Source organism: Panthera pardus, unplaced genomic scaffold (assembly GCF_024362965.1).
Source record: "Panthera pardus isolate Hobbes unplaced genomic scaffold, ASM2436296v1 HiC_scaffold_8, whole genome shotgun sequence".
In the NCBI taxonomy this organism is placed as follows: domain Eukaryota; kingdom Metazoa; phylum Chordata; class Mammalia; order Carnivora; family Felidae; genus Panthera; species Panthera pardus.
In genome coordinates, this window is record NW_026527013.1 from 76,683,754 (window position 1) to 76,710,268 (window position 26,515).

Below are 26,515 nucleotides of genomic sequence, written 5' to 3' on the forward strand. Positions count from 1 at the left end.
TTGAGAGAGAGCTTCTAGGTTTCTGACTTGGTTGACCTCGTGGCTGGTGGTGTCCTCTCCCCAGTAGAGGACAGGGGAGGGATGGAGTGTTGCCCTTTGTGATCTGTCATTAGCCGCTGGGACAGCTACGTTGGAACCATCCTTCTGGGAGTCGGATATTTGTGTCTGAGGCCCAGGAAAGAGAAATCAGGCATAAGATACAAGATACCAAGCAAACACATTGGTGATACCTACAGAAAACCTAAATAAGGTGTGAATGGAGCACAGTGAAGAAAGGCGAGCAAGATGAAACCAAAAGAACCAGCTCATGGGGAGCCTGAGCTCCAGAGTTTGCAATTAATTCGTAGGCAGTAAATTTTTTTTTTGCACGTACTTACTTTCTAAAGGAAATAAGTAAACGCTACCTGAACATTTCACCCATTTGATGTTAGTGGGAAACGTAGACGTGTGTCTGGTGGGTTCATCTGCAGATGGGGTGGCACAGCTGACTTGGCTTTGCCCCCCTTTGCAGCTGTTCCCCTGAATCGGGCCAGTGCGCATGCCGACCGCACGTGATCGGGCGTCAGTGCAACGAAGTGGAGTCTGGTTACTACTTCACCACCTTGGATCACTACATCTACGAAGCAGAAGAAGCCAACTTTGGGCCCGTAAGTAGGGGGGTGCTGGGCAGATGGGAAAAGCCATGTTTGGGGAGCAGTAATGGCATATGCACAGTTCATAAGGAGTCCATATAAAAAGTATTTTTACAGCTCTTGTCAGTGGTAGGATCAGGACCATTCCTTCTTGGAAGCTGTTCTATTTATTTTTAAGCTTATTGATTTATTTTGGGGGTGGGGGACGGCCATGAGCAGGGGAGGGGCAGAGAGAAAGAGAATCCAAAACATGCTCCACACTGTCAGCATAGAGCCCAAGGCGGGGCTTGAATCCACGAACCATGAGATCATGACCTGAGCCAAAACCAAGAGTCAGACGCTTAACTGACTGAGCCACCCAGGAACTCCAAGCACAGTCCTATTTCAAGCCAAGTAAATCTGTAACTCACAGAGACTTTGGAACATCATTAATAATGCTTCTGGTAGGTTTTTTGGCGGGGAGCGGTGAGTAGTTGTTTTTCATTGGTCCACTCCTCTACTTATGCTCCAAAGTTCTTGTTGATCTAGTATAGCAAATACTCAGAGAAGACATTGCTTTCTGTTGCTGTCATTAGCCATCCCAAAATTCAGTGGCTTGAATGTACGTCTGGCACTTCAGCTGGGGTGGCCAGAACAGCTGTAGGCTAGCTGGGCCTTTTTTTTCCACATGACCCCACCCCCAAGAAGCTGCCTTGAGCTTCCTCACAGCATGGTGGATTCAAGACCATGAGACTTATTACATGGGGTCTGGCGTCAAGGAGGAGGAAAGAGAGAGACACTGCCAGGTCTCTTAAAGACTGGGCTCAGAAGTTTCAGAGGTCCCTTTCTCAAATTCTCTTGGTCAGAAGTCACAAGCCCAGAGTAGATCCGAGGGCAGGGTAACACAGGTTCCAACTGTTGGAGGGAGAGCTGAACGCCTATGCATAGAGAGAATGAAGCACTTTGTCTTTGGAGGCAACTGATCACAGTGGTTCTACGTGATCCTGTGAACACACTCAGATGGGTGCTTGGGGTAACAGAAACTGATCGATTTTTAGTCTCGGTGGCCATCAGAATGAACTCCTCTGCGGTGAGCCCTCATGATGGTATGAAGTTTCTTCGCTTGTACTTGGAGCTTGAAACGAATGCCAGTGAGAAAGGCAAATACATCCACTGGATACTGGACGAGCCTTGTAGAAAATCTGGGAAATGGCTCGTCACTCCTCGGCTTGCTTATGAAAGCATTTGGGACATTCCCCCTCCTTCCTTTAGGCTCATTCCTGGTTATATCATAGAAGGTGTCTTCCAGGCCCTCGGAGCCTCATCTCCAGTGTTCCAAGACTACCTCAACCACAAAACCAAAGGGAAACCGATTCCTCTTTATATGTCAAAAACTTACACACTCTACTGAAAAACGTGACTGCAAGAGATGGGTGTAATGCCTATGGTTTGGACCTTTGGGTGACTTCAGATTTCTTTAACTGTCGTATTTATTTGAATTCCATTTCAAGTAAAGCCTAACTACTGCCCCCCCTTGTCCGCAGGGGATCAGCATCGTGGAGCGGCAGTACGTTCAAGACCGGATTCCTTCCTGGACGGGAGCCGGCTTCGTCCGAGTGCCTGAAGGGGCTTATTTGGAGTTTTTCATTGACAACATACCATATTCCATGGAGTATGACATCTTAATTCGCTATGAGCCACAGGTAAACCTTCTGTGGACTATCGGGGGTGGTAGAAATCTCTTCTTCTAATGGACACGGTTTTTGTGAAATGTGGAGGTTGCATTAGCATAGAGGAACCCCTCTGACTTCATACCCCCATGGAAGTGAGAATGTACATTTTTCTCGAATTAAGCTTCGCAAACTTTTAGTGATTCATCGTTAGGCGCTCAGCCTTGCTGACACCTGAGGTGGTGATGTGTGAGACCCCCTCCTTGACGTCACAGCCTGCGTAGCCCAGGCTTGGATGCATACCCCACCTTTAGCAAAAGGCTGAAAGTGGAAGGTGCAAGAGCAGAGAGGCAGACAGTCCCGGAAGACAGAGAGGCTCACAGCGGCCCAGCTGTGCCAGCGGGTGCCAACACGTCCCATAAAGAATCGGTTCTAGGCCTTAAAACAGAGATGGAATTTTGACATAAAAGGAAGTGAGGAACGGTGTGGCCAGGGGGAGAGCTTTGAGAGTGTGGAAACGCAGCTAGATAAGGGCATAGGATTGGCAAGGATGCTAGGATCAGCAAATGGGCTTGGACACTATATTAATAGGGGTTTGAGCAGGGGATTGTCCTGATCTGAGCTGTGTTTCCAGACACAGCTGGAAAGAGGATTGGGAAAGGCGGGGAGCGTCGGGAGGCTGTGTCTTGTCCTGGTGAGACGAGATTAGGGCTGGAGCTGAGACAAGAGCAGAGGAAATGGTAAAGAGGGAAAGGAAATGCAAGCAAGTGTTTTTCATTTAAACTTGGCAAATGACCGATTGGGAGAGGTCTTTGTAAACAGACAGGCAGCAGCGGCCAGTGTGGATGCTCCTTTGATGGCTTGCTGCTTCTTCTAGCTCCCTGACCGCTGGGAAAAAGCTGTCATCATGGTGCAGCGACCTGGAAAGATCCCAACCAGCAGCCGATGCGGTAATACCATTCCCGATGATGACAACCAGGTGGTGTCCTTATCGCCTGGCTCAAGGTCAGTGTGACACTGGTTTGCAGCTCAGGAGAATGAATATGCAAATTGTTTTTTTGTCCGTGGTATCTTGCCTTGTGTGTTGTCCAGTTAGCATTTCCGAGCCACAGCCAAACATGGGCAATTGCCTTTCTTCCTTGGCAAGGATCTATGTAGATCTTCGACTGATGGACTGATGGATTGGACACTTAAAAGCTGACTTTCTGTTGTTATTTTTCCCTCTCGTTTTGGGGCAGGTATGTCGTCCTTCCGCGCCCCGTGTGCTTTGAGAAGGGTGTGAATTACACGGTGAGGTTAGAGCTGCCTCAGTACACGTCCTCTGACAGCGACCTGGAGAGTCCCTACACGCTTATCGACTCTGTAAGTGGAAGGTCATTTCTGACGTGAAGGTCATGGGGGAAAGGCTGGGCAGAGAGGGTTCATCTATTCCCCCAGAGGATTTGATGGAGGGGTAACATGGAGAGCTTAGGTACAGTCATTCTTTCTTGCCTCTAATGCCACTTTGCTTATTTATTTTACTTTATGTTATTTTGTTTGTTTTTTTGAGAGAGAGAAAAATCACACACGAGCAGGGGAGGAGGAGTGGGGGTGCGGGGAGAGAAAGAGAGAGAGAGTGAATGAATGAATCTTAACTAGGCTCCACGCCCAGCACAGAGTCCAGCTCCCGTCTTGATCCCACGATCCTGGGATCATGACCTGAGCTGAAATCAAGAGTCTGATGCTCAACCAACTGAGCCACCCAGGCGCCCCTGATTTTAATAAAAACTCTGCCGCCTGGAAAGGATTTACTCAAGCTGATTGTTGATGAAAATAAAAAGTATCTTAAAAATGGCATTGCAAAAGCCATCAGGCTCTGTAAGGTATCTCTAAATTTTTTTCTGGCAAGACTATTTACGAGCGAAGAGGTATTTACTGTATTGAATGAGTCCGAGTGTTTTCATTGCCGGAGTCAAAAAAGCATTTGGGGCTTTCACGTGTTGGCTCTTTTCAGTTGACGACACAGACCCCACCGTAAGAACGCTCTGCTGTTCCTCTTTCTCCGCAGCTTGTTCTCATGCCGTTTTGTAAATCACTGGATATCTTCACTGTGGGAGGATCAGGGGACGGGTTGGTCACCAACAGTGCCTGGGAAACCTTTCAGAGATACAGATGTCTGGAGAACAGCAGAAGCGTTGTGAAAACACCAATGACCGACGTGTGCAGAAACATAATCTTCAGCATTTCTGCCCTGTTACACCAGACAGGCCTGGGTAGGTATCCCCGACCCCTCTTTCTTGACAGCTAGGAGTACTTGGCACCGCGAGGTGTGTTGGAAGGCATGCCCTCTAGTTCTGTGGCAGGCAGGTGGCAAGCACAAAGGAAGTAGTGTCTCAACTGTGATTTGTCTTTTCTCTTTTTTTTTCTTTTTTTTTTTTTTTGGAGAATATTTTAGTGGTGGGGCACCTGGGTGGCTCAGTCGGTTGAGCATCCGACCCTTGGTTTCGGCACAGGTTAGGGTCTCCCGGTTTGTGAGTTCGAGCCCCACGTCGGGTTCTGTGCTGACGGTGTGGAGCCTGCTTGGGATTCTTTCTCTCTCCCGCTCTCTCTGCCCCTCCCGTGTCTCTCTCTCTCTCTCTCTCAAAATAAATAAACTTTAAAGAAAAAAAACCAAAGGAATATTTCAGTGATAGAGCACCACTATTTTAGTGATAGATGCAACCAATATTCAGGAAATACACATGGTGACGAGGGGCAAAGCCATGAGGACACTGCATTTCTGTAGGCAGGTGGGGACTTGGGATGGAATCAGGGAGCATCATACTACTGAAGTTTGCTTTTCTCCCTGAAAGGTCATACCGCTCCTAAAGGTCACTGGCTTTTGTCTACGGTCCTGTGCTTATTTGACCTTTGAAGGCAAGGGGAGAAAAACCTTAATGACCTCCTTCTGAGAAAAACTGCTTTTATCTGCCAACTCCGTCTCCTGTTGGTTCCCGCCTGCTCATCATAGGGATGACATTGTTTGAAATGGGAATTCTGAATAAGCCAAGGTGGTGAAGGGGAAGGATCAGGGCAAGCCCAAGGAAAGGGGTGGTCCAGTTCACAGCCAGTGTGACTGGCTACATGCATTGCTTTTTATATATATATATAATGTTTTAAAATCTTTATTCATTTTTGAGAGAGAGAGTGTGTGTGGGGGGGGGGGCGGAGGGCAGAGAGAGAGGGAGACACAGAACCCAAAGCAGGCTCCAGGCTCTGAGCCATCAGCACAGAGCCCGACGTCAGGCTCGAACTCACATAACACGAGATCATGACCTGAGCCGAAGTCGGACGCTCAACCGACTGAGCCACCCAGGCGCCCCATGCCACGCTCCTCTCTCTCTCTCCTGGGGTTGGCTGCTCCGTGTCTCAGGTTCTGACCTCTCTCTCCCCTGCAGCTTGTGAATGTGACCCCCAGGGCTCCTTAAGTTCCGTCTGTGATCCCAATGGAGGCCAGTGCCAGTGCCGGCCCAACGTGGTTGGAAGAACCTGCGACAGATGCGCCCCGGGCACCTTCGGCTTTGGCCCCAGTGGCTGCAAACGTACGTTAATCAGAATTGTCACGTATCTGTTGAGATGACCTGGGAAATACCGAGCTGGGCTTTGTGGCTTTGGAAGGCAGGGCTTCCCTCCGCAAAACCCATCGCCTGAGTCATGAGCGTTCTGAACCGGGCACGGGGGTGCTTCTGTTTGGGGGTGTGTTTGCATTTAAGGAGTTTCTCAAGGCGGTTCCACCCTCGCCTGTTCCTTCAGCTTGTGAGTGCCACCTGCAAGGGTCCGTCAACGCTTTCTGCGACCCCATCACTGGCCAGTGCCACTGCTTCCAGGGGGTGTATGCTCGGCAGTGTGACCGGTGCTTGCCCGGCTACTGGGGCTTCCCCAGCTGCCAGCCCTGCCAGTGTAATGGCCACGCTGACGACTGTGACTCTGCCACCGGGGCGTGCTTGGGCTGCCAGGACTACACCACAGGGCACAACTGTGAAAGGTACGTGCTCACCGCCTCTTTTTTTAGTTTTTTTTTTTTTTAATGTTTATTTATTTTTGAGACAGAGAGAGACAGAGCATGAATGGGGGAGGGTCAGAGAGAGAGGGAGACACAGAATCCGAAACAGGCTCCAGGCTCTGAGCCGTCAGCACAGAGCCTGATGCGGGGCTTGAATTCACGGAACGCGAGATCGTGACCTGAGCTGAAGTCAGACGCTTAACCGACTGAGCCACCCAGGCGCCCCTTTTTTTTTTAATTTAAATTTTTAATATCTCTAGAGGAGTATAGATGTCTAGAACACGTATAACCAGAAAAGAGTAAACGTGAAGGTCTAACATTTCACATTATCTTACGATGCAAATCACAAAAAGTTTTTATTGTGTCATCATCAGAAATTATAACCACTGCTGGATGTACATATAAGATTATTGCTGCATGAGCATTTTTGGAGTGATCAACTCAGCGGATTTTTAGTAATCCAAAACTTCACAAAATCCCCTTTTTTTATTTTTATTAAAAAAAGTTTTTTAATGTTCATTTTTGAGAGAGAGAGCAAGTGGTGGAGGGGTAGAGAGAGAGGGAGACACAGATTCCGAAGCAGGCTCCAGGCTCTGAGCTGTCAGCACAGAGCCCGACACAGGGCTGGAACCCAGGCACCCCAAATCCAGTTTTTTTTTTAACCAAGTTAGTTAACGTAGTATAATAATGATTTCAGGAATGAAATTTAGTGGTTCATCACTGACATATAACACCCTGTGCTCATCCCAACAAGTGCCTTCCTCAATACACATCACCTATTTAGCCCATACCCCTATCGACCTCCCTTCCAGCAGCCTTCACTTTGTTCTCTGTATTCAAGAGTCTCTTATGGTTTGTCTCCCTCTGTTTTTATCTTAGTTTTGCTTCACTTCCCATACGTTCACCTGTTGTGTTTCTTAAATTCCACATATGAGTGAAAGCATATGTTTATTTTTCTCTGACTAACTTATTTCGACACTGTAGATCCATCCACATTATTGCGAATGGCAAGATTTCATTCTTTTTGATGGCCAACTAGTATTCCATTGTATATAAGTACCACATCTTTATCCATTCGTCAGTTGATGGACATTTGTGCCGTTTCCATACTTTGGCTATTGTCCATACGCTGCTGTAAACATTGGGGTGCATGTGCCCCTTCAAATCAGCATTTTTGCACCCTTTGGATAAATACCTGGTAGTGCAATTGCTGGGGCGTAGGGTTCCCGGCCTCTTGAAAGTGAAGAGAATGAGATCATTTTTGGCTGAGCAAACAGCATCTTAGACCAACACCAGGCAAAAGCTCCAGCAGACTCCAGAAGGTTTCACTTCTGTCCACCTCAGTATTTCCTAGGAACTCAGTCCTTTAGCTAGCCCGTAGTTGATTCCTTCTATGTGCTGGGCATTGTGCTGGCACTGCAGAGGCAGCAGAGAACAAAACCAACGTGAGCTGCCCTCCTGGGGTGCCATCCTAGAGGTCAGCACAGACCTGGACGGAAATCCTGTCTCAGCAGATTCTTGCCCAGGACCCGAATTCTGAAATGTTAATGCCTAAATTGGGTCAAGGTAGAAACCAAATCCGAATAGAATTAATCAAATTTTAGACGGCTTTTTGGTTTGAAACACATTATGCAGCTACAGGTTCTGGGAGACTGTAGAAAATGTGCATCAGTATACCTGTTCTCCAGGTAGCAAATGAATTGAGTAATTTTTATGACTCTAAAGCATACCCCACTGGGTATAGTAAAAGAGGACCTACCTAGAACGTACCCCTACTAACGGTACAGCCAAGCTCGGTAGATGCGAAATAATCCACGTGGAAAAATCACATGCTGGTTTACACTGTTCATCACTAAATAAAGGCAGATGTGCTATGAGAACCTGATTTTTCTGGAGTAAATAGTCTTCACCTTTTACCTCAATAGATTTTCTGTCTTTTAACGTCCATCCACACTATCTGGGACTTTTGTTTTTAAAATAGCAACAAATGCTTCAGTCAGTGGGAAAATTGCTCATCGGATGAGAGAGAAATTGTCCATGGAAAGTGAATACGTGATTGACTTATGGCGGAAAGACGTGCCTGGAAGCAAATACACGGTTCCCGGCTCTGTGCTAGAGTAGTTGGTAGTCAAGAATTTGGAGGTTCCAGTAAACTACTCCTTCAAATAAAAGTTACTCCTTCCAAGTACAAAAGTGCCTTGTAAGAAGATAACAAGGAGACAGTTATACAAGTCTTGAAAGGAAGAAATTAATATATTGATGGTGTCGGTTTTTTGCATTAAGTTTTTCATTCTTGTTCTTTGGAAGATGGAGAATAAGTTTAAGACCGACAGATGAGAAACTTAGATTCAAAAGGACAAGGGGGGGCCTGGGTGGATAAGTCAGCTAAGTGTCTGACTTGATTTCAGCTCAGGTAATGATCTTGGGGTTTGTGGGATCAAGCCCCGCCTTAGGCTCTATGCTGACAGTGCGGAGCCTGCTTAGGATTCTTTCTCTCCTTCTCTCTGCCCTCTCCTGCTCTCTCTCTCTCTCTCTTTGTCACTCAAAAATAAACTTTAAAGGGGAGCCTGGGTGGCTCAGTTGGTTAAGCGTCCGACTTCGGCTCAGGTCATGATCTCACGGTCCGTGAGTTCGAGCCCCGCATCAGGCTCTGTGCTGACAGCTCAGAGCCTGGAGCCTGCTTCACATTCTGTGTCTCCCTCTCTCTCTGCTCCTCCCCTGCTCATGCTCTGTCTCTCTCTGTCTCAAAAATAAAAAAAAAACATTTTTAAAAATTAAAAAAAAAAAAACTAAAAAGGACAAGAGAGTGGGGTGGGGAACACAGGTGGTTACCCGCCCTGCGGGTGTGAGATCCAGCATGCTGGGCAATGAAGTGGGACGAGCATCTGTGAGAAGAGCCTACTTGATATTTGGGACTGTTTTGGGTTTTATTTGTAAAGCGTTTTGTTTCTTTTAGGAAAATGAGGGTGTGGGAGGGGGAGAATTTTTAGCCCTGCGTTTGGATGACAAAGCTTTATTAAAATATCTGGGATTCTGTAAACCGACTTCTCATCTTTCTTTTTTCTTTGCTTTTCTCTTTTCTCTTTTCTTCATTCCAAGAAGATCAGAGTTTCAATCCTGTGAATTTAAGAAGTAGCCCTTGGTTCAGCTCACTCCCAAGGGGGGAAGTGGTGGGAGAGGCAGGAAATGAACACTCAGTTTCTATCATGAGGTAGTTGGATGTATTTCACCTAGAAAAGCCTCATAGAAAACTTTTTCAGAGCCTGTCATGCAAAATTGCTTCACCTCTGCTGACTTTCCCAGCACATAATCTGGGAACATGTTCTTGTATCGTGTCTGTGTCTAATTAAATAGAAGGTTAATTTCCACTAAACAGCTTTGCCTTCTATTTCCTCATCTCCCTCCCTCTGCCCCATTTAAAAAAAAAAAATTCTGTCTCAAAAGGAAAAGAGCAAAACAAAAACAAGGCATGGAAAACAAAATGAATTGGCAATGTTTAGACCTGAGTTCCAGGCTCAGCTCTGCTTCTAACCTGCTCCATGACCCTGGGGGAGTTAGCTCACCTCTCTGAGTGTCCCGCCGTCAGCAAGTACCATAACCAGGTTGGGTTAGATGATCTCCAAAGTCCCTTCAACCTTTTACGTTACAGGAAGTGAAAAAGTAACCCAATTAATCACTCATGTAGAGAAGCAGCATCACATAGAAGAATTCTTGCTTCAGACAAGTCAGGAGGCTGAATTCAGATCCTGGGTTATCAGTAACTGGCTGTGTAGGCCTTGTGAGTCATTTAAGCTCCATGGATTCCTGATCTGTAAGGAGAGGAGTTGGGAGTTGATAAATGACATCCCTTGTGCGTCTCTTGTTTGAAACCATCTGACAGGGGCGCCTAGGTGGCTCAGTCGGTTAAGCGTCCGAGTTCAGCTCAGGTGATGATCTTGCAGTTTGTGAGCTCGAGCCCTGCATCGGGCTCTGTGCTGACAGCTCAAAGCCTGGAGCCTGCTTTGGATTCTGTGTCTCCCTGTCCCTCTCCCACTCCCCCACTTGTGCTCTCTGTCTCTCAAAAATGAATAAATGTTAAAAAAATTTTTTTTAAAAACTGAAAAAAAAAAAAAAAAGAAACCACCTGGAAGGCTCAAGAGTCCTGCTGCTGGAGCGCATCCTTATCAGCTTTGTTACTGGTAAAGGCTGGATTGCAGAACATTCCACCATGGGCTTGCTAACTGATTCCTCACACCTCCGGGGCATCGACAGATGATCACATGCTGTCTTCCCACCCTGCACCCACCCCCTTCTCCAGACCCTTTAATGCAAGGCAGAATGCTCTGGAAGGCAGGCAGCTGGTAGGACAATAGGGTCACGTGAAGAGATGTATCTCTTCTTCTGGGGGCGGGGGAGAAGGGGAAGTGAGTTAGGGTCCTACTGCAGTGACCCTGCAGGTGTTATCCCCAGACCAGCAGCATCAGCATCACGTGGAACTTACTGAGTTAGAAATGAAGGCATGAGCTAGCAAACCGTTTTAGCAAGCCCTCCAAGGGATTCTGATTGGTGTTACCGTTGGAGAACCAGCGCCCTAATGGAAAGTTCTCCAAGTCAAAACATGAGGAATGGGGAGTGAACGTTCCCCAAGCAGAGAACACAGTTTCTAAGACTCCTTCTTGTAACTTACAAGGTTTCTTACAAATGTGATTCATGGCCCTCTCTCCTCTGCGACTGATGCAGGTGCTTGGCCGGTTACTATGGCGATCCCATCATTGGGTCAGGAGATCACTGCCGCCCTTGTCCTTGCCCAGATGGTCCCGACAGTGGACGCCAGTTCGCCAATAGCTGCTATCAAGATCCTGTTACTTTACAGCTTGCCTGTGTCTGTAATCCCGGATACGTTGGTAAGTAAGGTACAGACTTTTGGAGGAAAGGATGTGTCATATTTATGAGTCTGGTTGTTGGTATAGAAAAAAGATGAAGAGGGAACCAATTGAGTTTCATTTTTACGATCCTTAGTTACACCTGAAGGGAAGGTGAAACACAAAAGATGCTCTTTTCCTGTTGGGCATGTGGAGAAGAGAATTCTCAAGTCTCCGTGATGATGTTATAATACAAAACAGGATAGCAAGTTCACTTAAATCCATGAGTGAATCCCTCGGAATAGTTTTCCCTTACTAAGCAGTAGGAAGATTATCTTACATTTTACTTTTCCACTCCCTTATCCAGGTCCTGGCAGAAGGGTCTCAAGGTAGTGGTGAAGTGGCCAGACAGTGGGCGGAAGGAAGACAACTGCCATCCCCAGATGGCCCCCAGATAATGGAATTGGTCAAAGCTAGATGTGTTCTTTGTGGTTTATTATACTCACCATGATCTGTCAACACTCAAGGAGGACAGTTCCTTGTGAAAATAAGCTCCCTTTCATTTCACCCTTGATGCCACGGTTTCAGATACTAGTTACCCTTATTCTTAGCGGAGAAATATTGGCACACGTGTCAGGATTTCAGGATTTCTTAGGGAAATCGGTCATCATGAGGCACCCCATTTTGCAGGTTGCTCACGCAGGAGCGGTGATTTTTTTCCGTTAATGTAATGTTTGCATTAGGAGCTAAGATCAGTGAAGCTTTACGCTGTTAGGTGGTGATTTAGCTCCGAATCGGCTCCACCTATGGAATGAGAAGCTGAAATGTCCTGTTACAACTCTTGCAGCTGGCCATGTCCCCGCTGTGGCCTCTGAGCCAGGGTGCCTCCATGTTGCAGACTACAAAATTCTTCTTGCCCCTGGCATCTTGTCCCTCCTAAAGACGGGGTCATCCCGGGCTCTGGGAGGAACACAGCACTGCCTGGGGGGGGTGCAGGAATGTCGGCGGGGTGAGGGGTGGCTGGACTTTTCAGTCAGCAAGCTGAAGGGGTTGTGCTTGGTCACCAGGCTCCAGATGTGACGACTGTGCCTCAGGCTTCTTTGGCAATCCCTCAGACGTGGGGGGCTCCTGTCAGCCTTGTGAGTGTCATGGCAACATTGACACGACAGACCCGGAAGCCTGTGACAGGGAGACCGGAAGGTGCCTTAAGTGCCTGTACCACACGGAAGGGGACCAGTGCCAGCTCTGCCGACCTGGGTACTATGGGGACGCGCTCCGCCAGGACTGTCGAAGTAAGATACGGATTCATCTTGCCCGCTTAGAAGGACTTCTGCCTTCTTCTTCGTCATCGGGGGATAATGACATCTTGAGGTGTTTGTTTCGTTTGGGAAAACCCTTTTAGAGTTTTTCCTCTGACAAAAGAAAAATGAGATTGACTTTTTTTTTTTTTTTAACATCCTCATTTTCTGGCAAGACTGAAGTCCCAAGATGTAACTCAGTGCCTGAGGGAGGGAACCGGAAAGAAAACTGTGTAGCTGTGTCACCACAATAAGTGCCACCCAGTAGAGTGTATTGATTTTATATTCTGCCCGTGAACTTGCCGATGGGCTGGGGCTCCTAGGTCCTAAATACCTACTGGGGTCCGTACCTTTCCTCGTGTCATTGATGGGGAGAGCCTTCCCGCTTAAGGGGAAGGAAGGGACATCTCTGAAGTGTCTCCAGAACATCTCCTTCCTCTCTTATCAGGAATCAGCCAGCATTTCTTCCTCTGCTGCTGCTGCACAGCCCGGGGCCCCATAGTGTAGACGCCAACATGCGTGGAATGTCAAGGGCCACTGGGACTGGATTCCCCCACCATCTTAGAGGGCTTCTACCTGCTTTGTCTGACACGTTCATTACCGCTGCTCCCTGCCAAGAATTTGAAATCACTAGATATCTCAAGTCCCACAGCAGACTTCTTGTTATTTCCAGTTAAATCCTCAATTTTCAAATGATTTGCCAGCAGCTTGTTAAGTCTGAGTATTTCAGAAATGCTGTTAGGCAAAATGTGTCATGGTGCCCATTCACCTGGGATATGTCGGAAAGGTCTGTGTCATAAGAACTGCGAAAGAACAGCAGTTTTGTGTTTGGGGGTTTTTTTTGGTTTTGTTTTTTGTTTTTAATCCCTCCATTCCTTTCCTTACTTGTTTGCATCTCCAGGCCAAAATCTGGAGAGGGAAAATCTTAGCCATGAGAAGGTAGCGAACTTTTGCATCGCAATGGGTGTTTTGTGAATTTTAGGAACTTGATGCATGTGAGTAAATCTGATCCCGCTGTTCCTTTACAGAATGTGTCTGCAATTACCTGGGCACCGTGCAGGACCACTGCAACGGCTCTGACTGCCAGTGTGACAAAACCACCGGTCAGTGCTCGTGTCTTCCTAATGTGGTCGGGCAGAACTGTGACCGCTGTGCGCCCAACACCTGGCAGCTGGCCAGCGGGACCGGGTGTGACCCGTGCAGCTGTGATCCTGCTCATTCCTTTGGGCCATCTTGCAATGAGGTGAGGCGCTGTGGCCGGGGGTGAGGCTGTCATGGCAGAAGGAAAGGGTCTCACCTGTAGGAGTCCTGCCCGTCGGGTGGCTTGGCCCAAGTTAGAGAAGGGCACCCCCTCCTCACGCTCGCAGCCTCACCTCGGAGCACACGGCTTGGCAAACACAGCGCAGACTGAATATCAGCTCTCACTTGGTGGCTCGTTGGGGATGACCTTTCAGTCCAGGGCCCCCGCTGTGGTGTGGACCCCCATGAGCACGGACAAGGGTGTGCTATATCTCCTCCATACCAGGCTGCTGAATCAGACCCTTTTCTTAGCTGTCCCGCCTGAAAGGAAGCCAGCGGCTGTTTCCGGCACTGCAAAAGGTGCTGTTGTTTCCTGAGGCACCCTGAGAATGAAGGGCTCCCCGCGGCAGGTGACTCTCAGGGTGGCCTAGGTCTTTAGCGGTTTGTGAAGAAACCTGTAAATAAAGCCTAACGTGCTCTGGGCCTTTCCAGCCCGTGGTACAGAACAGCAGGGAGGAGATGCTGGCATGGGGGCCCGAGCACCCAGGAGAAAAGTGAGATTCGCTTCTCCCGTCAGGATGTAGGGGTCTTTTCAGGCTAACAGTCCAGTCCCACCTGCCCTAACCGGCAGCCAAAGAAGAAAACACACGCTGCCTCCCGCCCAGCAGCCCGTGTGACCGAGGTGTGTTTTCTGGCCGCAGTTCACGGGGCAGTGCCAGTGCATGCCCGGGTTCGGAGGCCGCACCTGCAGCGAGTGCCAGGAGCTCTTCTGGGGAGACCCCAACGTGGAGTGCCGAGGTGAGGCCGCGGGCATTCTCGGTTGGCGTTGGATCAGGGCGGAGGGAGCAGACAGGTGTCTCCCCGAGCTTTTTGTCAACTCTAAAGTAGAACACCAGTGCATTTATTTCTGTGCTTTGTTACAAAAGAAACTCGCGCTCGTTGTTTGAGAAATGACTGGGGTGCCTGGGTGGCTCAGTCGGTTGAGCGTCCGACGTCGGCTCGGGTCACGATCTCAGGGTTCGTGAGTTCGAGCCCTGCGTCAGGCTCGCTGCTTTCAGCCTGTCAGCACAGACCCCGCTTCAGATCCCCCTCTGTCTCCTCTCCCCCACTTGCCCTCTCCCAAAAAATTATTTTAAAAAATAAGAATAAAAATAAAAATCTAACGAACGTAGCCCTATTGAGAACGTAGGTAGTAAAAGCAGGCCTGCATTCCCCAGGGGGTAACCTTTGTCTCTGCACAAAGCCGTGCACACACCATGAAGACACACAGAATGGCTTTTTTAGATGCTTTTAACCAAAACGGGCTCATATTAACCATGTATTTCCGCAGACTGACTTTCCCCCCTCTGAACAGTATCTATGGCCAGCTTCCTTACCAGCACACACAGAGTTAAATGCCTGCTCTGGTAAATTTGTCTAATTCCAATGCGTCAAATGCACTCTGCTGACAGCAAAAGCCACCGGTGCGTGTGCCCCCCGTGTGATGTCCCCACCAGTGGGAAGCAGAGGGCAAAGTCCTCACATCTTTACGCACAACAAAAGAATAGGTGACAGGCACTCTAGGTCTGTTACATGTGAACAAAAGCCAGATTTTCACGTAGGCTTATGATAAAACTGAGTACGAGGGAAGACTTGACATTTTCTTGAGAACAAAAACTTGTTGAAATCATGTGAATCGTAAGGGTTGCTTAATTTTCATGCTGTTGCAATTTCAGTTTGGACCTGCCAGATATTTTCAAATGTTTTCAGATCTTAAAGGGAGAGCATTTGTGGAAAGGATTTTAATGGACTGTTTCTATTCTGTTTTCCTATTTTTTCTTTCCTACTTGGGTTTTCTTCCCCATGTTCCACACTTACAAGTATGGAAACTATCTCCGCAGTTTCTTCACTGGTCTTGGATATATTTTCCTTGTTACACGTCTGAAATTCTAGGTCCCTATTGGACTCTAAATAAAAAGTGACCTTTTTGTTTTTTGGATGCGACTATCACAAGAAATGATACAGATGTTCAAGTTAGTGGTTCCCTGAGTATCTCCTATCCATGGTCAGAAACCGAGATACTAAGTGTTCCTTCACAGTCTGCCCATCTGTTCCTTAACAAGGGGGGAGAACCGACCCGAACAAATATCAGATGATTTGTTTTTCAACTGAGGCTTGGTCAGAAGGGTTCGTACCAACATCATAGGTTAAGGTCTGTTCCACAGAAGAGATGATCCCTGCAGTGTGGATGGACAAGGCCTTCTCCACGCATCATTCTTCAGTCCAGATGTCGGTTCCTCATGGGATCTGATTTTCTCACTGCCTTTAGAAGGTCCGTGACATTCAGTGAGCTACTTGCTCTAGGTTGTCTCCCTCAAGTGAAATCCTGTTTAAAATACGGTTTCTCCAGGGCCATAATCACTCTTCTCTCAGATCCCTCAATCTCATAATGCCCCCAGGGCTTGATTTTCTCCAGGTAATGGTTTTATCATAGCTTAGAGCCTGATTCTCCCGGCGTGGGTCATGGGCAAAATAGCTTGCTGACCTTTGGCTCTGTCTAAGCTTCGTGCGCACGAAAAGCCTGTTACCCGGAGCTAGAGTCAATCAGAGAATTGTTCACTTGGTGTGGAACTTTACTCCTCACCCTTTCATCTTTAAACTTTTAGCCCTCCATCTGCCAGAGGAATCGTGGCTTATAGGAACAGTGTTCTCTTATTCAGGTCAAAAGTTAGATCCTGTTTTAGAAATTTTGCAAAGAGTGAAGTCCGTGACATCTGCATCCACCAGTTACTTTGTTTTATCCAGCAGAGAGGTCAATCTCGAAAGTGTTGGGACCCAAACAGCTCCTAATCTGCAAAGCTTCCAGAGAGAGAGAGAAAGAAAGACGTTACTTAACAGTGGCTGGGGGCGGGGAGGGGGCTGGTCACCGCATCACAGGGCCTCGTGTGTCCAAGATGGCAGTGCGGCAGGACTAGTGTGATCGGATGAGACAGGGGCAAAAATTTAGCAGCACCTGGAGTTTGGGCTTTGGATGGACTAGACTATCCTCACAAATAGAAATAGGGGGTGGACAAGTTCTAGAAGGGACGGGGTCCAACAATGAGTAGGGACAGGAATAGGTATCGACTAAAATTAGATGGAACCGTGGGGGGAAAATATGTGACCGCTTTTCTCAAATTAGGTAATTAACTGCCAAAGAGTCTTCAATTTCAAATCTTTCGGTTGGAGCAGGGCACACATTTTGACTTTCTGGTGCCACTTTGTAAACAGCATGCTTATAGGAAGACCCAGGTCATAGCTAAGTTTTCCCCTTATGGAAAAAAATGTGGTTGTGTAAAAGACAAATGAGTTGAGCCTCAAACTTATAACTTGTTGAATGTTCCTATTGTCCAGGCGGGTTGGGGCTCTTGGCCAGTCGTCCGAGTCTGAACAAGCCCACCACTGTGCTGGGGACGGAGAGAATCTCGTCCACCCACCAGCAAATGTGCCGGAGAAAGCCTCAGCTTGGAGCGCCACATTGTGCCCCCTCAGGAGTCAAAGGGTCACATGTGGAATCATTCTGTTGATTCATAGATCGCGAAGGGAGGGCTTCTGGCTGTTGGAAAAGGCCAGTGTCTCTTAAACCAGCGCAAATTGGAAATGTCGGGCATAGGTGAGAGGTTCTGGGTAGTGGCCATGTTCCCATCATGCTTGCTTCTCATTTCAAAGTGTTTTTAATAGAAAAATTAAGTGCATTCCTTTGCTCAGGCATGAGTTTTTAGAACACTTGTGCTCTTAGGCTGGGATTCATTTATAATTACCCACCTTGTACTTTATTTGCTGTGTGACTTGGGAAATCAGACTTAATTTGATTCTTTAGAGAACCACAAATACTCTTGTTAGTAGAGGGAAGCCTCGTCTTCCATGATCCTCAGCACAGCCTGTGTCTCCTGGAGGGTGGGCGAACCAGGGCTCAGTCAGCAAACCCAGCCCCCTGCCTGGGCGCGATTGTTTATGTACCGTCTGCAGCTGCCTTCGTGCTACAGAGCCAGAGTTGTGTAGTCGTGACAGAGACCATACGGCCTGCAAAGCCTAAATATTTACTATCCGGGCCTTGAGACAGAAAGCCTGCCAACCCTTTGACCAGCCAGCCAGCTCCTTTCTGCAGGTAAAGTCGCTATTGCCCAATTTTCATCCCCAAACCGAAGTTACGTTAGCAAGACCGAAAAACAGGTGGGGCCGAGGAGGCGGAGAATTTAAAGCGAAATCACATTTAAGAGACTAAAATGTTTAGATGTCCCTTGTGGTGAAATGGAAGTTCCTGGGTAAAGAATCAGCAAACCTTTCGGCATTATAGCAAATCCTGGAGCCCCGTGTTACTTTGAGGCAGGGTGCGAGACAGAAGAAAATAACCCCGTTGCCTGAATTTAGGATAGAGCATTTTCTTTGCTTTTCTTTGCTTTTTTTTTTTTTTTAATGATTATTTTTGAGAAAGCGCAAGTGGGGAGGTGCAGAGAGGGGGACGGGATCTGAAGCAGGCTCTGTGCTGACGGCAGCGAGCCCAGTGTGGGGCTCGAACTCATGAACTGCGAGACGATGATCTGAGCCCAAGTCGGACGCTCAACCAACTGAGCCTCCGGGCACCCCAGGATGTCGCACTTTCTGTGTCCCAAGGCAGATTTAAGTTTTAGGAAGAAGGCTAGATATGAACACAGTACTGAGCATGGCCGTCCGGTGGGGAGTGGACGCAGCAGAGAAGCGCCAGGCGCTGGCAGGCCGCCTGAGGAAATGGCGCACGTAGAGTAACCTGACGCAAGAGGCAGGAGGAAAGCGGTACAGACCTTTCCACCTGTCAGAGGAGGCAAGAGCCGCAGGATCTGGAGCCCTTCAGCAAGGGGCCGGGGAGAAGGTTCGCGCTGATGGCCATCCGCAGAGAATCTGCGGTGTGTGGAGTGCTTGTGGGGACATTCTGTGCCTGCTCTTGGTTCTATCCTGACAGCAGAGAATCTGTGAGGACACATGTAACCTCCACTTCACAGCTGAGAAATCTTAGGTGCAGAGAGGTTAAGTGAGTTGCCCAGAGACAAAGCACAGGTGAGGGCAGATCTGGGCTCTGAAGTCAGGTCCACGTGACCCAGTGTCCCTGTTCTTTGCCTGGGCCTGTGATTCCTGATGAAAGATATTTAGAGAGAGGAGTTCATGTCCTGGTTCAAGGACAAGAATGTAGCAGCGAGGCTGTGGGGGGCGGGGGTGCCCTCAGGAAACCATCCATGGGGACCCATGGGGAGATTCGGTTTTACCAGACTGTGAAAGCCTTGAACGCTAGGCCACTGGGGACAGACTTTGCTCAGTTGCTGGAGGGCCCCGGAGAAGATAATTATACCTACTGATAAAGAGACTGAGGTTTCCTGTTCTGACATTGACCTGCCAGTGTGTTCCTCCAGGCCTCAAGATCTATAAAATGGGTGCATTATAGGTCATTTACCTATCTCTTAGAGATCACATTTTTAAATGAGGAGAAAACTTGGGAAAAACAGAGGAGACCTACTGACCACATAACCGAGAATGTATTTACAGAGGAAGGTGGAATTCTTATGGCTCATCAAAATTGAGGACAGTCTTGTTTTATTTTATTTTTAATGTTTATTTATTTTGAGAGAGAGAGAGCAGGCAGTGGAGGGGCAGAGAGAGAGGGAGACAGAGAATCCCAAACAGGTGCTACATTGTCAGCACAGAGCCCAGCTCGGGACTTGAACTCACAAACTGTGAGATCATGACCTGAGCCAAAACCAGGAGTCAGACCCTCAACTGCCTGAGCCACCCAGGCACCCTGATGACCATCTTGGTTTTTGTTTTTTTTTTTTTTTAATTTTTTTTTTTTTAACGTTCATTTATTTTTGAGACAGAGACAGAGCATGAACAGGGGAGGGGCAGAGAGAGAGGGAGACACACAATCCGAAACAGGCTCCAGGCTCTGAGCTGTCAGCACAGAGCCCGACGCGGGGCTCGAACTCACAGACCGCAAGATCATGATCTGAGCCGAAGTTGGACGCTTAACCAACTGAGCCACCCAGGCGCCCCCCCATCTCGTTTTTAAAATGCTAGTCTTCATCTCCGTGATTTGTTCACCTTAAAGGTGAGGCCACAACTTCTGCTAACCACTTTCTTCTTCTTTCCAAGAGAAAGTTTTTGGTCCTCTGCCAGAGAATCCCATTTGTTAGAGCAGTGCTGAGCTATAGGTCCACCCGCGCCCCGAGCCCTTCCTCTGAAGAGAGGACACAACCCTTGGCCCTCGTCAGAGATCGCCTGCCTGGTTAGTGTGGGAGTCTTAGACCCCAGCGTACGTGAGCCAGAATTGGAGGGTCTCCTTCGCAATTTCGGTGTCTGTGAAGTTGTCAGTGGACAGGTGAGAACCAACCTTGCTGCTTCAGCGGGACATGCTCTTAGGGTAGGTCCTTTTACGAGGTTGTAAATGTGGGCTTTGTAGTGCTTGCCTCGCATGCGTCCCCAGGAGTCAGGGAGGGAAGCACGCGTCCACAGGAGCTTAGTGGTTTCCCTGCTTCGGTTTGAAATGAAAACCTGATGCATGTAGTCTTCGGGTGCCTTTCCGGGGTTGAAGTTCTCAGTAATGAAACTGCAGTCTGTGAACTCTATCTGTGAAATTTGACTCTTTCCAATCAGAGGAAAGGAATATTGGTCAGTTCAGCTAAACTGGTCCTGTCACTCCACTCCTTAGAGGGCTGGCCTGGACTATGGCCCTATCCCCAGAGAAAGAGGAAAGCCCTCAGGGGAGTGCATTTGCCTTTTATTTTTATTTTATTTGACTTTATTTTTTTTTTTAAGTAGGCTGCACGCTGGGCATGGTGCCCTCATTGCTAGGGGGCTTGAACCCACAACCCTGAGATCAAGACCCAAGCTAAGATCAAGAGTCAGATGCGTAACTGACTGAGCCACCCAGGCACCCCTGCACTTGCCTTTTATTTATTTATTTTTATTTAATTTTTTTTAACGTTTGTTTATTTTTGAGAGGGAGACGAAGCGCGAGAGGGGGAGGGGCAGAGAGAGAGGGAGACACAGCATCAGAAGCAGGCTCCAAGCTCCGAGGTGTCAGCACAGAGCCCGACACAGGGCTCTAGCTCATGAGCCGTACGATCGTGGCCTGAGCCTAAGTCTGATGCTTCACCAGCTGAGCCACCCAAGCACCCCTGCACTTGCATTTTAAATCCTACAGTTTGGGGCCAGGGTCTGTCCCTCAAAGATGCCCACGACAGAATGAGAGCAAGAAGTGCCTTTATCACTGAAGTAAATAAAAAATTATTAGAGAAATTAAAAACTAAATGCAACATGTGCACCCATCCCTTGCCCCAAGCATGAAACCAGTAAAAACCTCTTTAGGACTGAATGAATGTGTGCCTTTGCACTATCTATGGGAAAGAAGGCATTTTCAAAGCAAAGTGAAAGCGTAAGCGCCATCTGCCTCAGGTGTCCCACGCCTGGGAGAGATGACCAAGCAGACACAGGTCTACTGGGCCACCTAGGGCCCCCATGGGTCTGCCCATTGGGATGAGCGGGGCAGGAGCAATCCCATTTTTACAGATGGTGTCATGTATTCCTCTTCTTACACAGGTCACTAGGTTTGTGCGTCAGCCTACATCGGTCAGCTTCCAAGGTCATGACTCTGCCCCGGCTCCACCCTTTGAAGGATGAACACATCACACACACACACACACACACACACACACACACACGCTCTTGCTCTCTCCCGCCTCCTTCCTCCCTGCCCCCCCCTTCCCCATTCTCTCCCCCTTTGTCACCACCCACCCCCACCCCCTCTCTCTCTTTCTTCTCCCTCCCTCCCTCTGTCTTCCTCTCACCCCTACAAGCACACATTCACATACAAAAAGAAAGCTAGAACAGGTAGCAAAGTAACACCATCCGTCCTCCTCAAAATGGGATCCAGTGACCCTCAGTGTCAGCAGCACCTGACATCCATTAGAAACACAAATTCTCAGGTCCCATCCCAGACCCACTGATTCTGAATCTGGGTCTGGGGAGTTGGGGGAGCAGTCTGCGTTTTTGTGAACCCTCCAGGTGATTCTGATGTACAGCCAAGTTTGACAGGCTAGGACTTAGATGACCCACGTAACTTTCAGCTTTCTGAAAGATGGCTGAATTTTACCAAAATGACATGGAAATCCATTCCTAAAACTTAAAGAATGTAAACTCTTCATTATTCAATTTCTTTCCATTCTTCTGATCTCCGAAACTGTGAAGGCTGTGGTTTCCCACACCTTCCCCGTTGTTTCTCTGGGGTGTCACCTGGTATTCCACTAGAAGACTCGATGGTCAAATGTGTTTGGGATACAACTGGGTAAAAACATGAAACAAGGCTTCTCCTGTAGAATTACTCTGAATCTTCAATATGCTGCCGTTTGTTTGGAATCTTCAACAGGATGATTTTTCCTGAATTTACTGATCATGGAACCCTTCTCTCCGGGAACATCTCCTGGAAATAATGGTGTAGGGAACACATGTAAAGTTATTCATAGCTCATTCAGGCTGCTCCCTGACTCATGGGCATGTTCCCCCCAAAAAACAGGAAAAATGAAACATGCCTGAAATGCCTGGAAAGAAACAATATACTTAATGGAAAAAAAAAAAAAGTTTAGTTTTGAGAACCCAAGGCACTAATGGAATGCTATGTTTTAAATCCCAAAGGTTGAGGACTAGAATATTCCATAGTTTAAATCTTTGAAAAACTCATGTTATTGGCAAATATACAAAGATAAACACAAGGCCCTGACAGGTTTTCTTTTCCTCCCCTGCCCACAGTGGAAATGCGGTCAGGCAACACTCTGGGCAGGAAACGCCCAGACACTTGCACGGAACACAGAAAGTGATGATGATAAAAATGTTTGAGTGCTTGCAATGAGCTAGATATTTCTCTAAGCGCTTTGGAATTAAGCTGTTAATGAAATCCTGAAAGCGATCCTGTGTGGTAGGTGGGATCCATCGTACCCATGTGGAGGCCGTGACTCCCGTTTCCTCAGCACCCGGAGTTGCATAGCTGTGGTGTGGAGAAGGCAGGACTCGCAGCCAGGCACGCTGACCGCTGCACTGCTCAGGCTTGCCGCTCAAGGACGTGGAGTGGTGTTGGCCAACAAAGGCCGTGAAAGATAAATGATGATAAAAGGCAGAAGGCGGGGCGGGGGGGTGGGGATCAGAAAAATGGGCCACAAACGCATCTCTCTGGGTTTAGAGCATGGAGGTCAGCGAGCAAATCTCAGGACCGTCCGTGAAACTGGTTGTGGACAATGTTTGATGAGAAAGTCTTGCAGGGACCAATTGCAGCTAGGGACCCAAATAGATCACAGTATCTGAGAGTATGAATGTGTTGTGTTTTGCCACAGTTGACATCGCGTTTTTAGTAGGATGATTTTGTTTTCATGGGGGTGGGGGTGTAAATGTCCCTTGCGTGCCTGTACGGAAAATGAGGTTAGAGCCTCGGTTGGCAGAGACTGTTGAACTCCAGTTGCAGGTTAATCCTGGGCTTGGTGCGGAGGATGGAAAAAATGGTCTAAGATGTACTCCTGCCTTGGGCGCCGGGGTGGCTCAGTGGGTTAAGCGTCCAACTTTGGTTCAGGTCATGATCTCGTGGTCCGTGAGTTTGAGCCCCACATCGGGCTCAGTGCTGACAGCTCGGAGCCTGGAGCCCGCTTCGGATTCTGTGTCTCCCTTTCTCTCTGCTCTTCCCCCACTCGTGCTTGGTCTCTCTCAAAAATAAACATGAAAAAAATTGGGGGCACCTGGGTGGCTCAGTGGGTTAAGCGTCTGACTTTGGCTCAGGTCATGATCTCACAGTTTGTGGGCTCAAGTCCCGCATCAGGCTCTGTGCTGACGGCTCAGAGCCTGGAGCCTGCTTTGGATTCTGTGTCTCCCTCTCTCTCTCTGCCCCTTCCCCACTCACTCTCTCTCAAAAATGAAATAAACATTAAAAAAATTGTTAAAAGAAAATAAAATTTAAGATGTACTCCTGCTCTTGGAGTCTTTGGTCTATTTAGGGAAATAATATATTTGTTTTGGGGGACGTTTTTTTTTTCTTTTTTTCTTAATCCCTTACCTTTTCCCAGAGAGGATTTAAGGCCAGAGATGTTTGTACAGGCCTTGTGTTTTTTTAGATAGTATACAAATACTGCAAGCATCAGGTGTTGATACAGAAATAAGTTGGCCCCCTGAGATTTGGGGCTCTAAGCCAGGGGTCAGTAGCACACGCACCGTGATAAGTAATGTCAGCCAAGCTCCATTAGCCAAGATCACCAACGTTAGTTACCCTTTCCCATTTGGTTCTGGCTGAGATGCCAGCCCTACTGGGCCAGTGAGCAGTTGGGGCTGACTGGTTCCCAGGTCCCTTCTCTGACTTCTGACATTTCACGAGCCTGCGGTCGAAGTGCTGGGGCGGGCTGGTCGTCACAACGGCAGATATCCACACGTTACACTTAGTGGAAAGCCTTTAAACTAGATACTTAGGATTCCTAGGACTTTTTTCTCAATTGAGTTTTCTCGTTATCAGGTTCATTGCATTTCATCGCGTAGTCACCAGTTCTGTGACCAGGTAGGGCGAGGTGTGTTAGCAGGTGTTCATGTCGTCAGGATGCCACCGGAATTGCCTGTGCTGCTGGCATCCGGGGGGGTGGGGGGTAGTCAGAGTAAGAGGGAGACAGAGGCAGGCCAGAGGTTAAGAGCGGACGGGAGTTGTAATGTGCTCAACTGGAATCCGGGCCCAGCCATTTCCTTGGTGTGAGACTTGGGGCAGGTCCCCCGTCCCGTCGGGTTATCGTGAGAGTTCGGTGACAGGCACGTAAACCATTTCTGCGCTGCTGGGTACCATGAGTGTCGACTGGAGAAAAATCAATACTGTCGCTGTAAAGGGGTTAATGGGTGTCAGGGTAACACGTGCTCCAGGAGGCTGGTCTAGTCTCCACCAGAGCCGTTGGTAAACTGCCCCGTTGACGCCTTCCCAATGTAACATGACTGAGGATTCTGAATGCCAAGTCTTGTCGCTGAGGTTCGTGATCTAGGGGATCATACAGCACTGCTCTTTCCCTCCCAGCCTGTGACTGTGACCCCAGGGGCATCGAGACACCACAGTGTGACCAGTCCACCGGCCGGTGCGTCTGCGTGGAGGGTGTCGAGGGCCCGCGCTGTGACAAATGCACACGCGGATACTCGGGGGTCTTCCCCGACTGCACTCCCTGCCACCAGTGCTTTGCCGTGTGGGATGTGATCGTCGCCGAGTTGACCAATCGGACCCAGAAGTTCCTGGAGAAAGCCAAGGCCCTGAAGATCAGCGGCGTGATTGGGCCTTACCAGGAGACTGTGGACTCAGTGGAGAAGAAAGTCAATGAGATCAGAGACATCCTGGCCCAGAGCCCAGCCACGGAGCCGCTGAAGAACATCGGGGATCTCTTTGAGGAAGCAGAGTAAGTAGTTCCTGAGCCAGAGAAGGCGCCCACGGTAGTGTTTCCACTTGGGGAATAAAGGGCAGACATGCCCGCTGGGTGCCTCCATTGGAAGGTGTGGTTAGTCCCGTGAGTGAAAACAGATGCTGGGCACTGGCTTCCCGGCAGCCTTTACTCCGGGCATGGGGCGAGTGAACATTGACAAAGCGTGTTAGAGCTACTGCCCCCATTTGTAGCCAACGCTCCAAGGGAGTAGAACGGCAGGAGCTTTGAGTTCAGAGACCAAGGATCCGTAACGGAGCCGTAGTTTGGTTACTCGTTGGCTTGAGAACTTGCATGATTCACTTACGCCCGCGTCTGTCTCCTCTCCTGTGGACCAGGGAAGGACAGTACATTGTCTGTACCTTGCAGCAGAAGACTGATCTGTGAAGTGACCGTGTCATTGCCAAACGCACGATGCATACAAGGGGAGGTTTTCTCCTCCCGAGGAGATGAGTTACCCCCGATTTCCAAGCGATCTCCGCAGCTTCACTAGGGCAGTGCTTCCTTCATTTAATTGTAACAAATTCTCTACAGTGAAAAATTCTCTTCTTAGCCTGTCTCTGGGTAACGCTGTCTCTGCATAGTGTTGATTTTGCCAGTGAGAGCAGAGAGAACTGAGTCGTGCTGAACTTCTGGGGGATCGTTTTTCTGCATGTTTCCTGCTTCCAGACATTGCAACTGCTTTTCCACAACGGGCCCACCAAACGGGGGAACTCTTTCTTTCTTTTCTTTCCTTTCTTTCTTTTTTTCTTTCTCTTTCTTTCTTTCTTTCTTTCTTTCTTTCTTTCTTTTCTTTTCTTTCTTTCTTTCTTAACGTTTATTTTTGAGAGAGCGAGAGACAGCACACCAGCAGGGGAGGGGCAGAGAGAGAGGGAGACACAGAATCTGAACCAGGCTCCAGGCTCTGATCTGTCACAGAGCCCGATGCGGGGCTCAAATCCACAAACGGTGAGATCATGACCTGAGCTGGCTGGACACTCAACCAGCTGAGCCCCCCAGGCGCCCCAAGGGGAACTCTTTCGTAGCTAAATCCTTGTACACTGAGGTGACTCTAAGTTATGACAGAACCATAGTAAGATTTTCTGTGTCATGGGACTTGAATCAGCCTGAGAAGACAGATGGACTTTTCACCTCTGCGCTGTAAACAGCAGCAAGGGAACAGCAGACATGCGCTTAGGCACCTTGTGGGGGGTCCTTCCTAGACCTCCTAGGTTTCAAGTAACGGGTCCTTGATTCCAGGCTGGAGGTCTTGTGTCCGGGACACAGAACGTTCGGAAATGTCTGCTGCAGGGCGATAATGCATTCAGTGAGGGATTTTACCTCATTAAAGAGACGGTGGTGCCCTCAGCCTCCTAACACGTAGCAACAAGCTTGAG

General features: G+C 48.4%; 1 protein-coding gene across 1 annotated transcript in view; it reads left to right on the top strand.

The window, feature by feature from the left end:
* The window catches only part of LAMB1 (laminin subunit beta 1), a 74,525-nt gene that overhangs the window by 33,922 nt on the left and 14,088 nt on the right, over window positions 1–26,515 (top strand). The window contains exons 13-24 of the mRNA XM_019451164.2: window positions 512–647; window positions 2,156–2,314; window positions 3,159–3,286; window positions 3,520–3,643; window positions 4,329–4,533; window positions 5,698–5,841; window positions 6,053–6,284; window positions 11,022–11,185; window positions 12,211–12,435; window positions 13,470–13,684; window positions 14,382–14,478; window positions 24,749–25,118. Of these exons, the coding sequence (XP_019306709.2) occupies window positions 512–647; window positions 2,156–2,314; window positions 3,159–3,286; window positions 3,520–3,643; window positions 4,329–4,533; window positions 5,698–5,841; window positions 6,053–6,284; window positions 11,022–11,185; window positions 12,211–12,435; window positions 13,470–13,684; window positions 14,382–14,478; window positions 24,749–25,118 (2,199 nt within the window). The remainder of the gene's footprint in view (window positions 1–511; window positions 648–2,155; window positions 2,315–3,158; window positions 3,287–3,519; window positions 3,644–4,328; window positions 4,534–5,697; window positions 5,842–6,052; window positions 6,285–11,021; window positions 11,186–12,210; window positions 12,436–13,469; window positions 13,685–14,381; window positions 14,479–24,748; window positions 25,119–26,515) is intronic.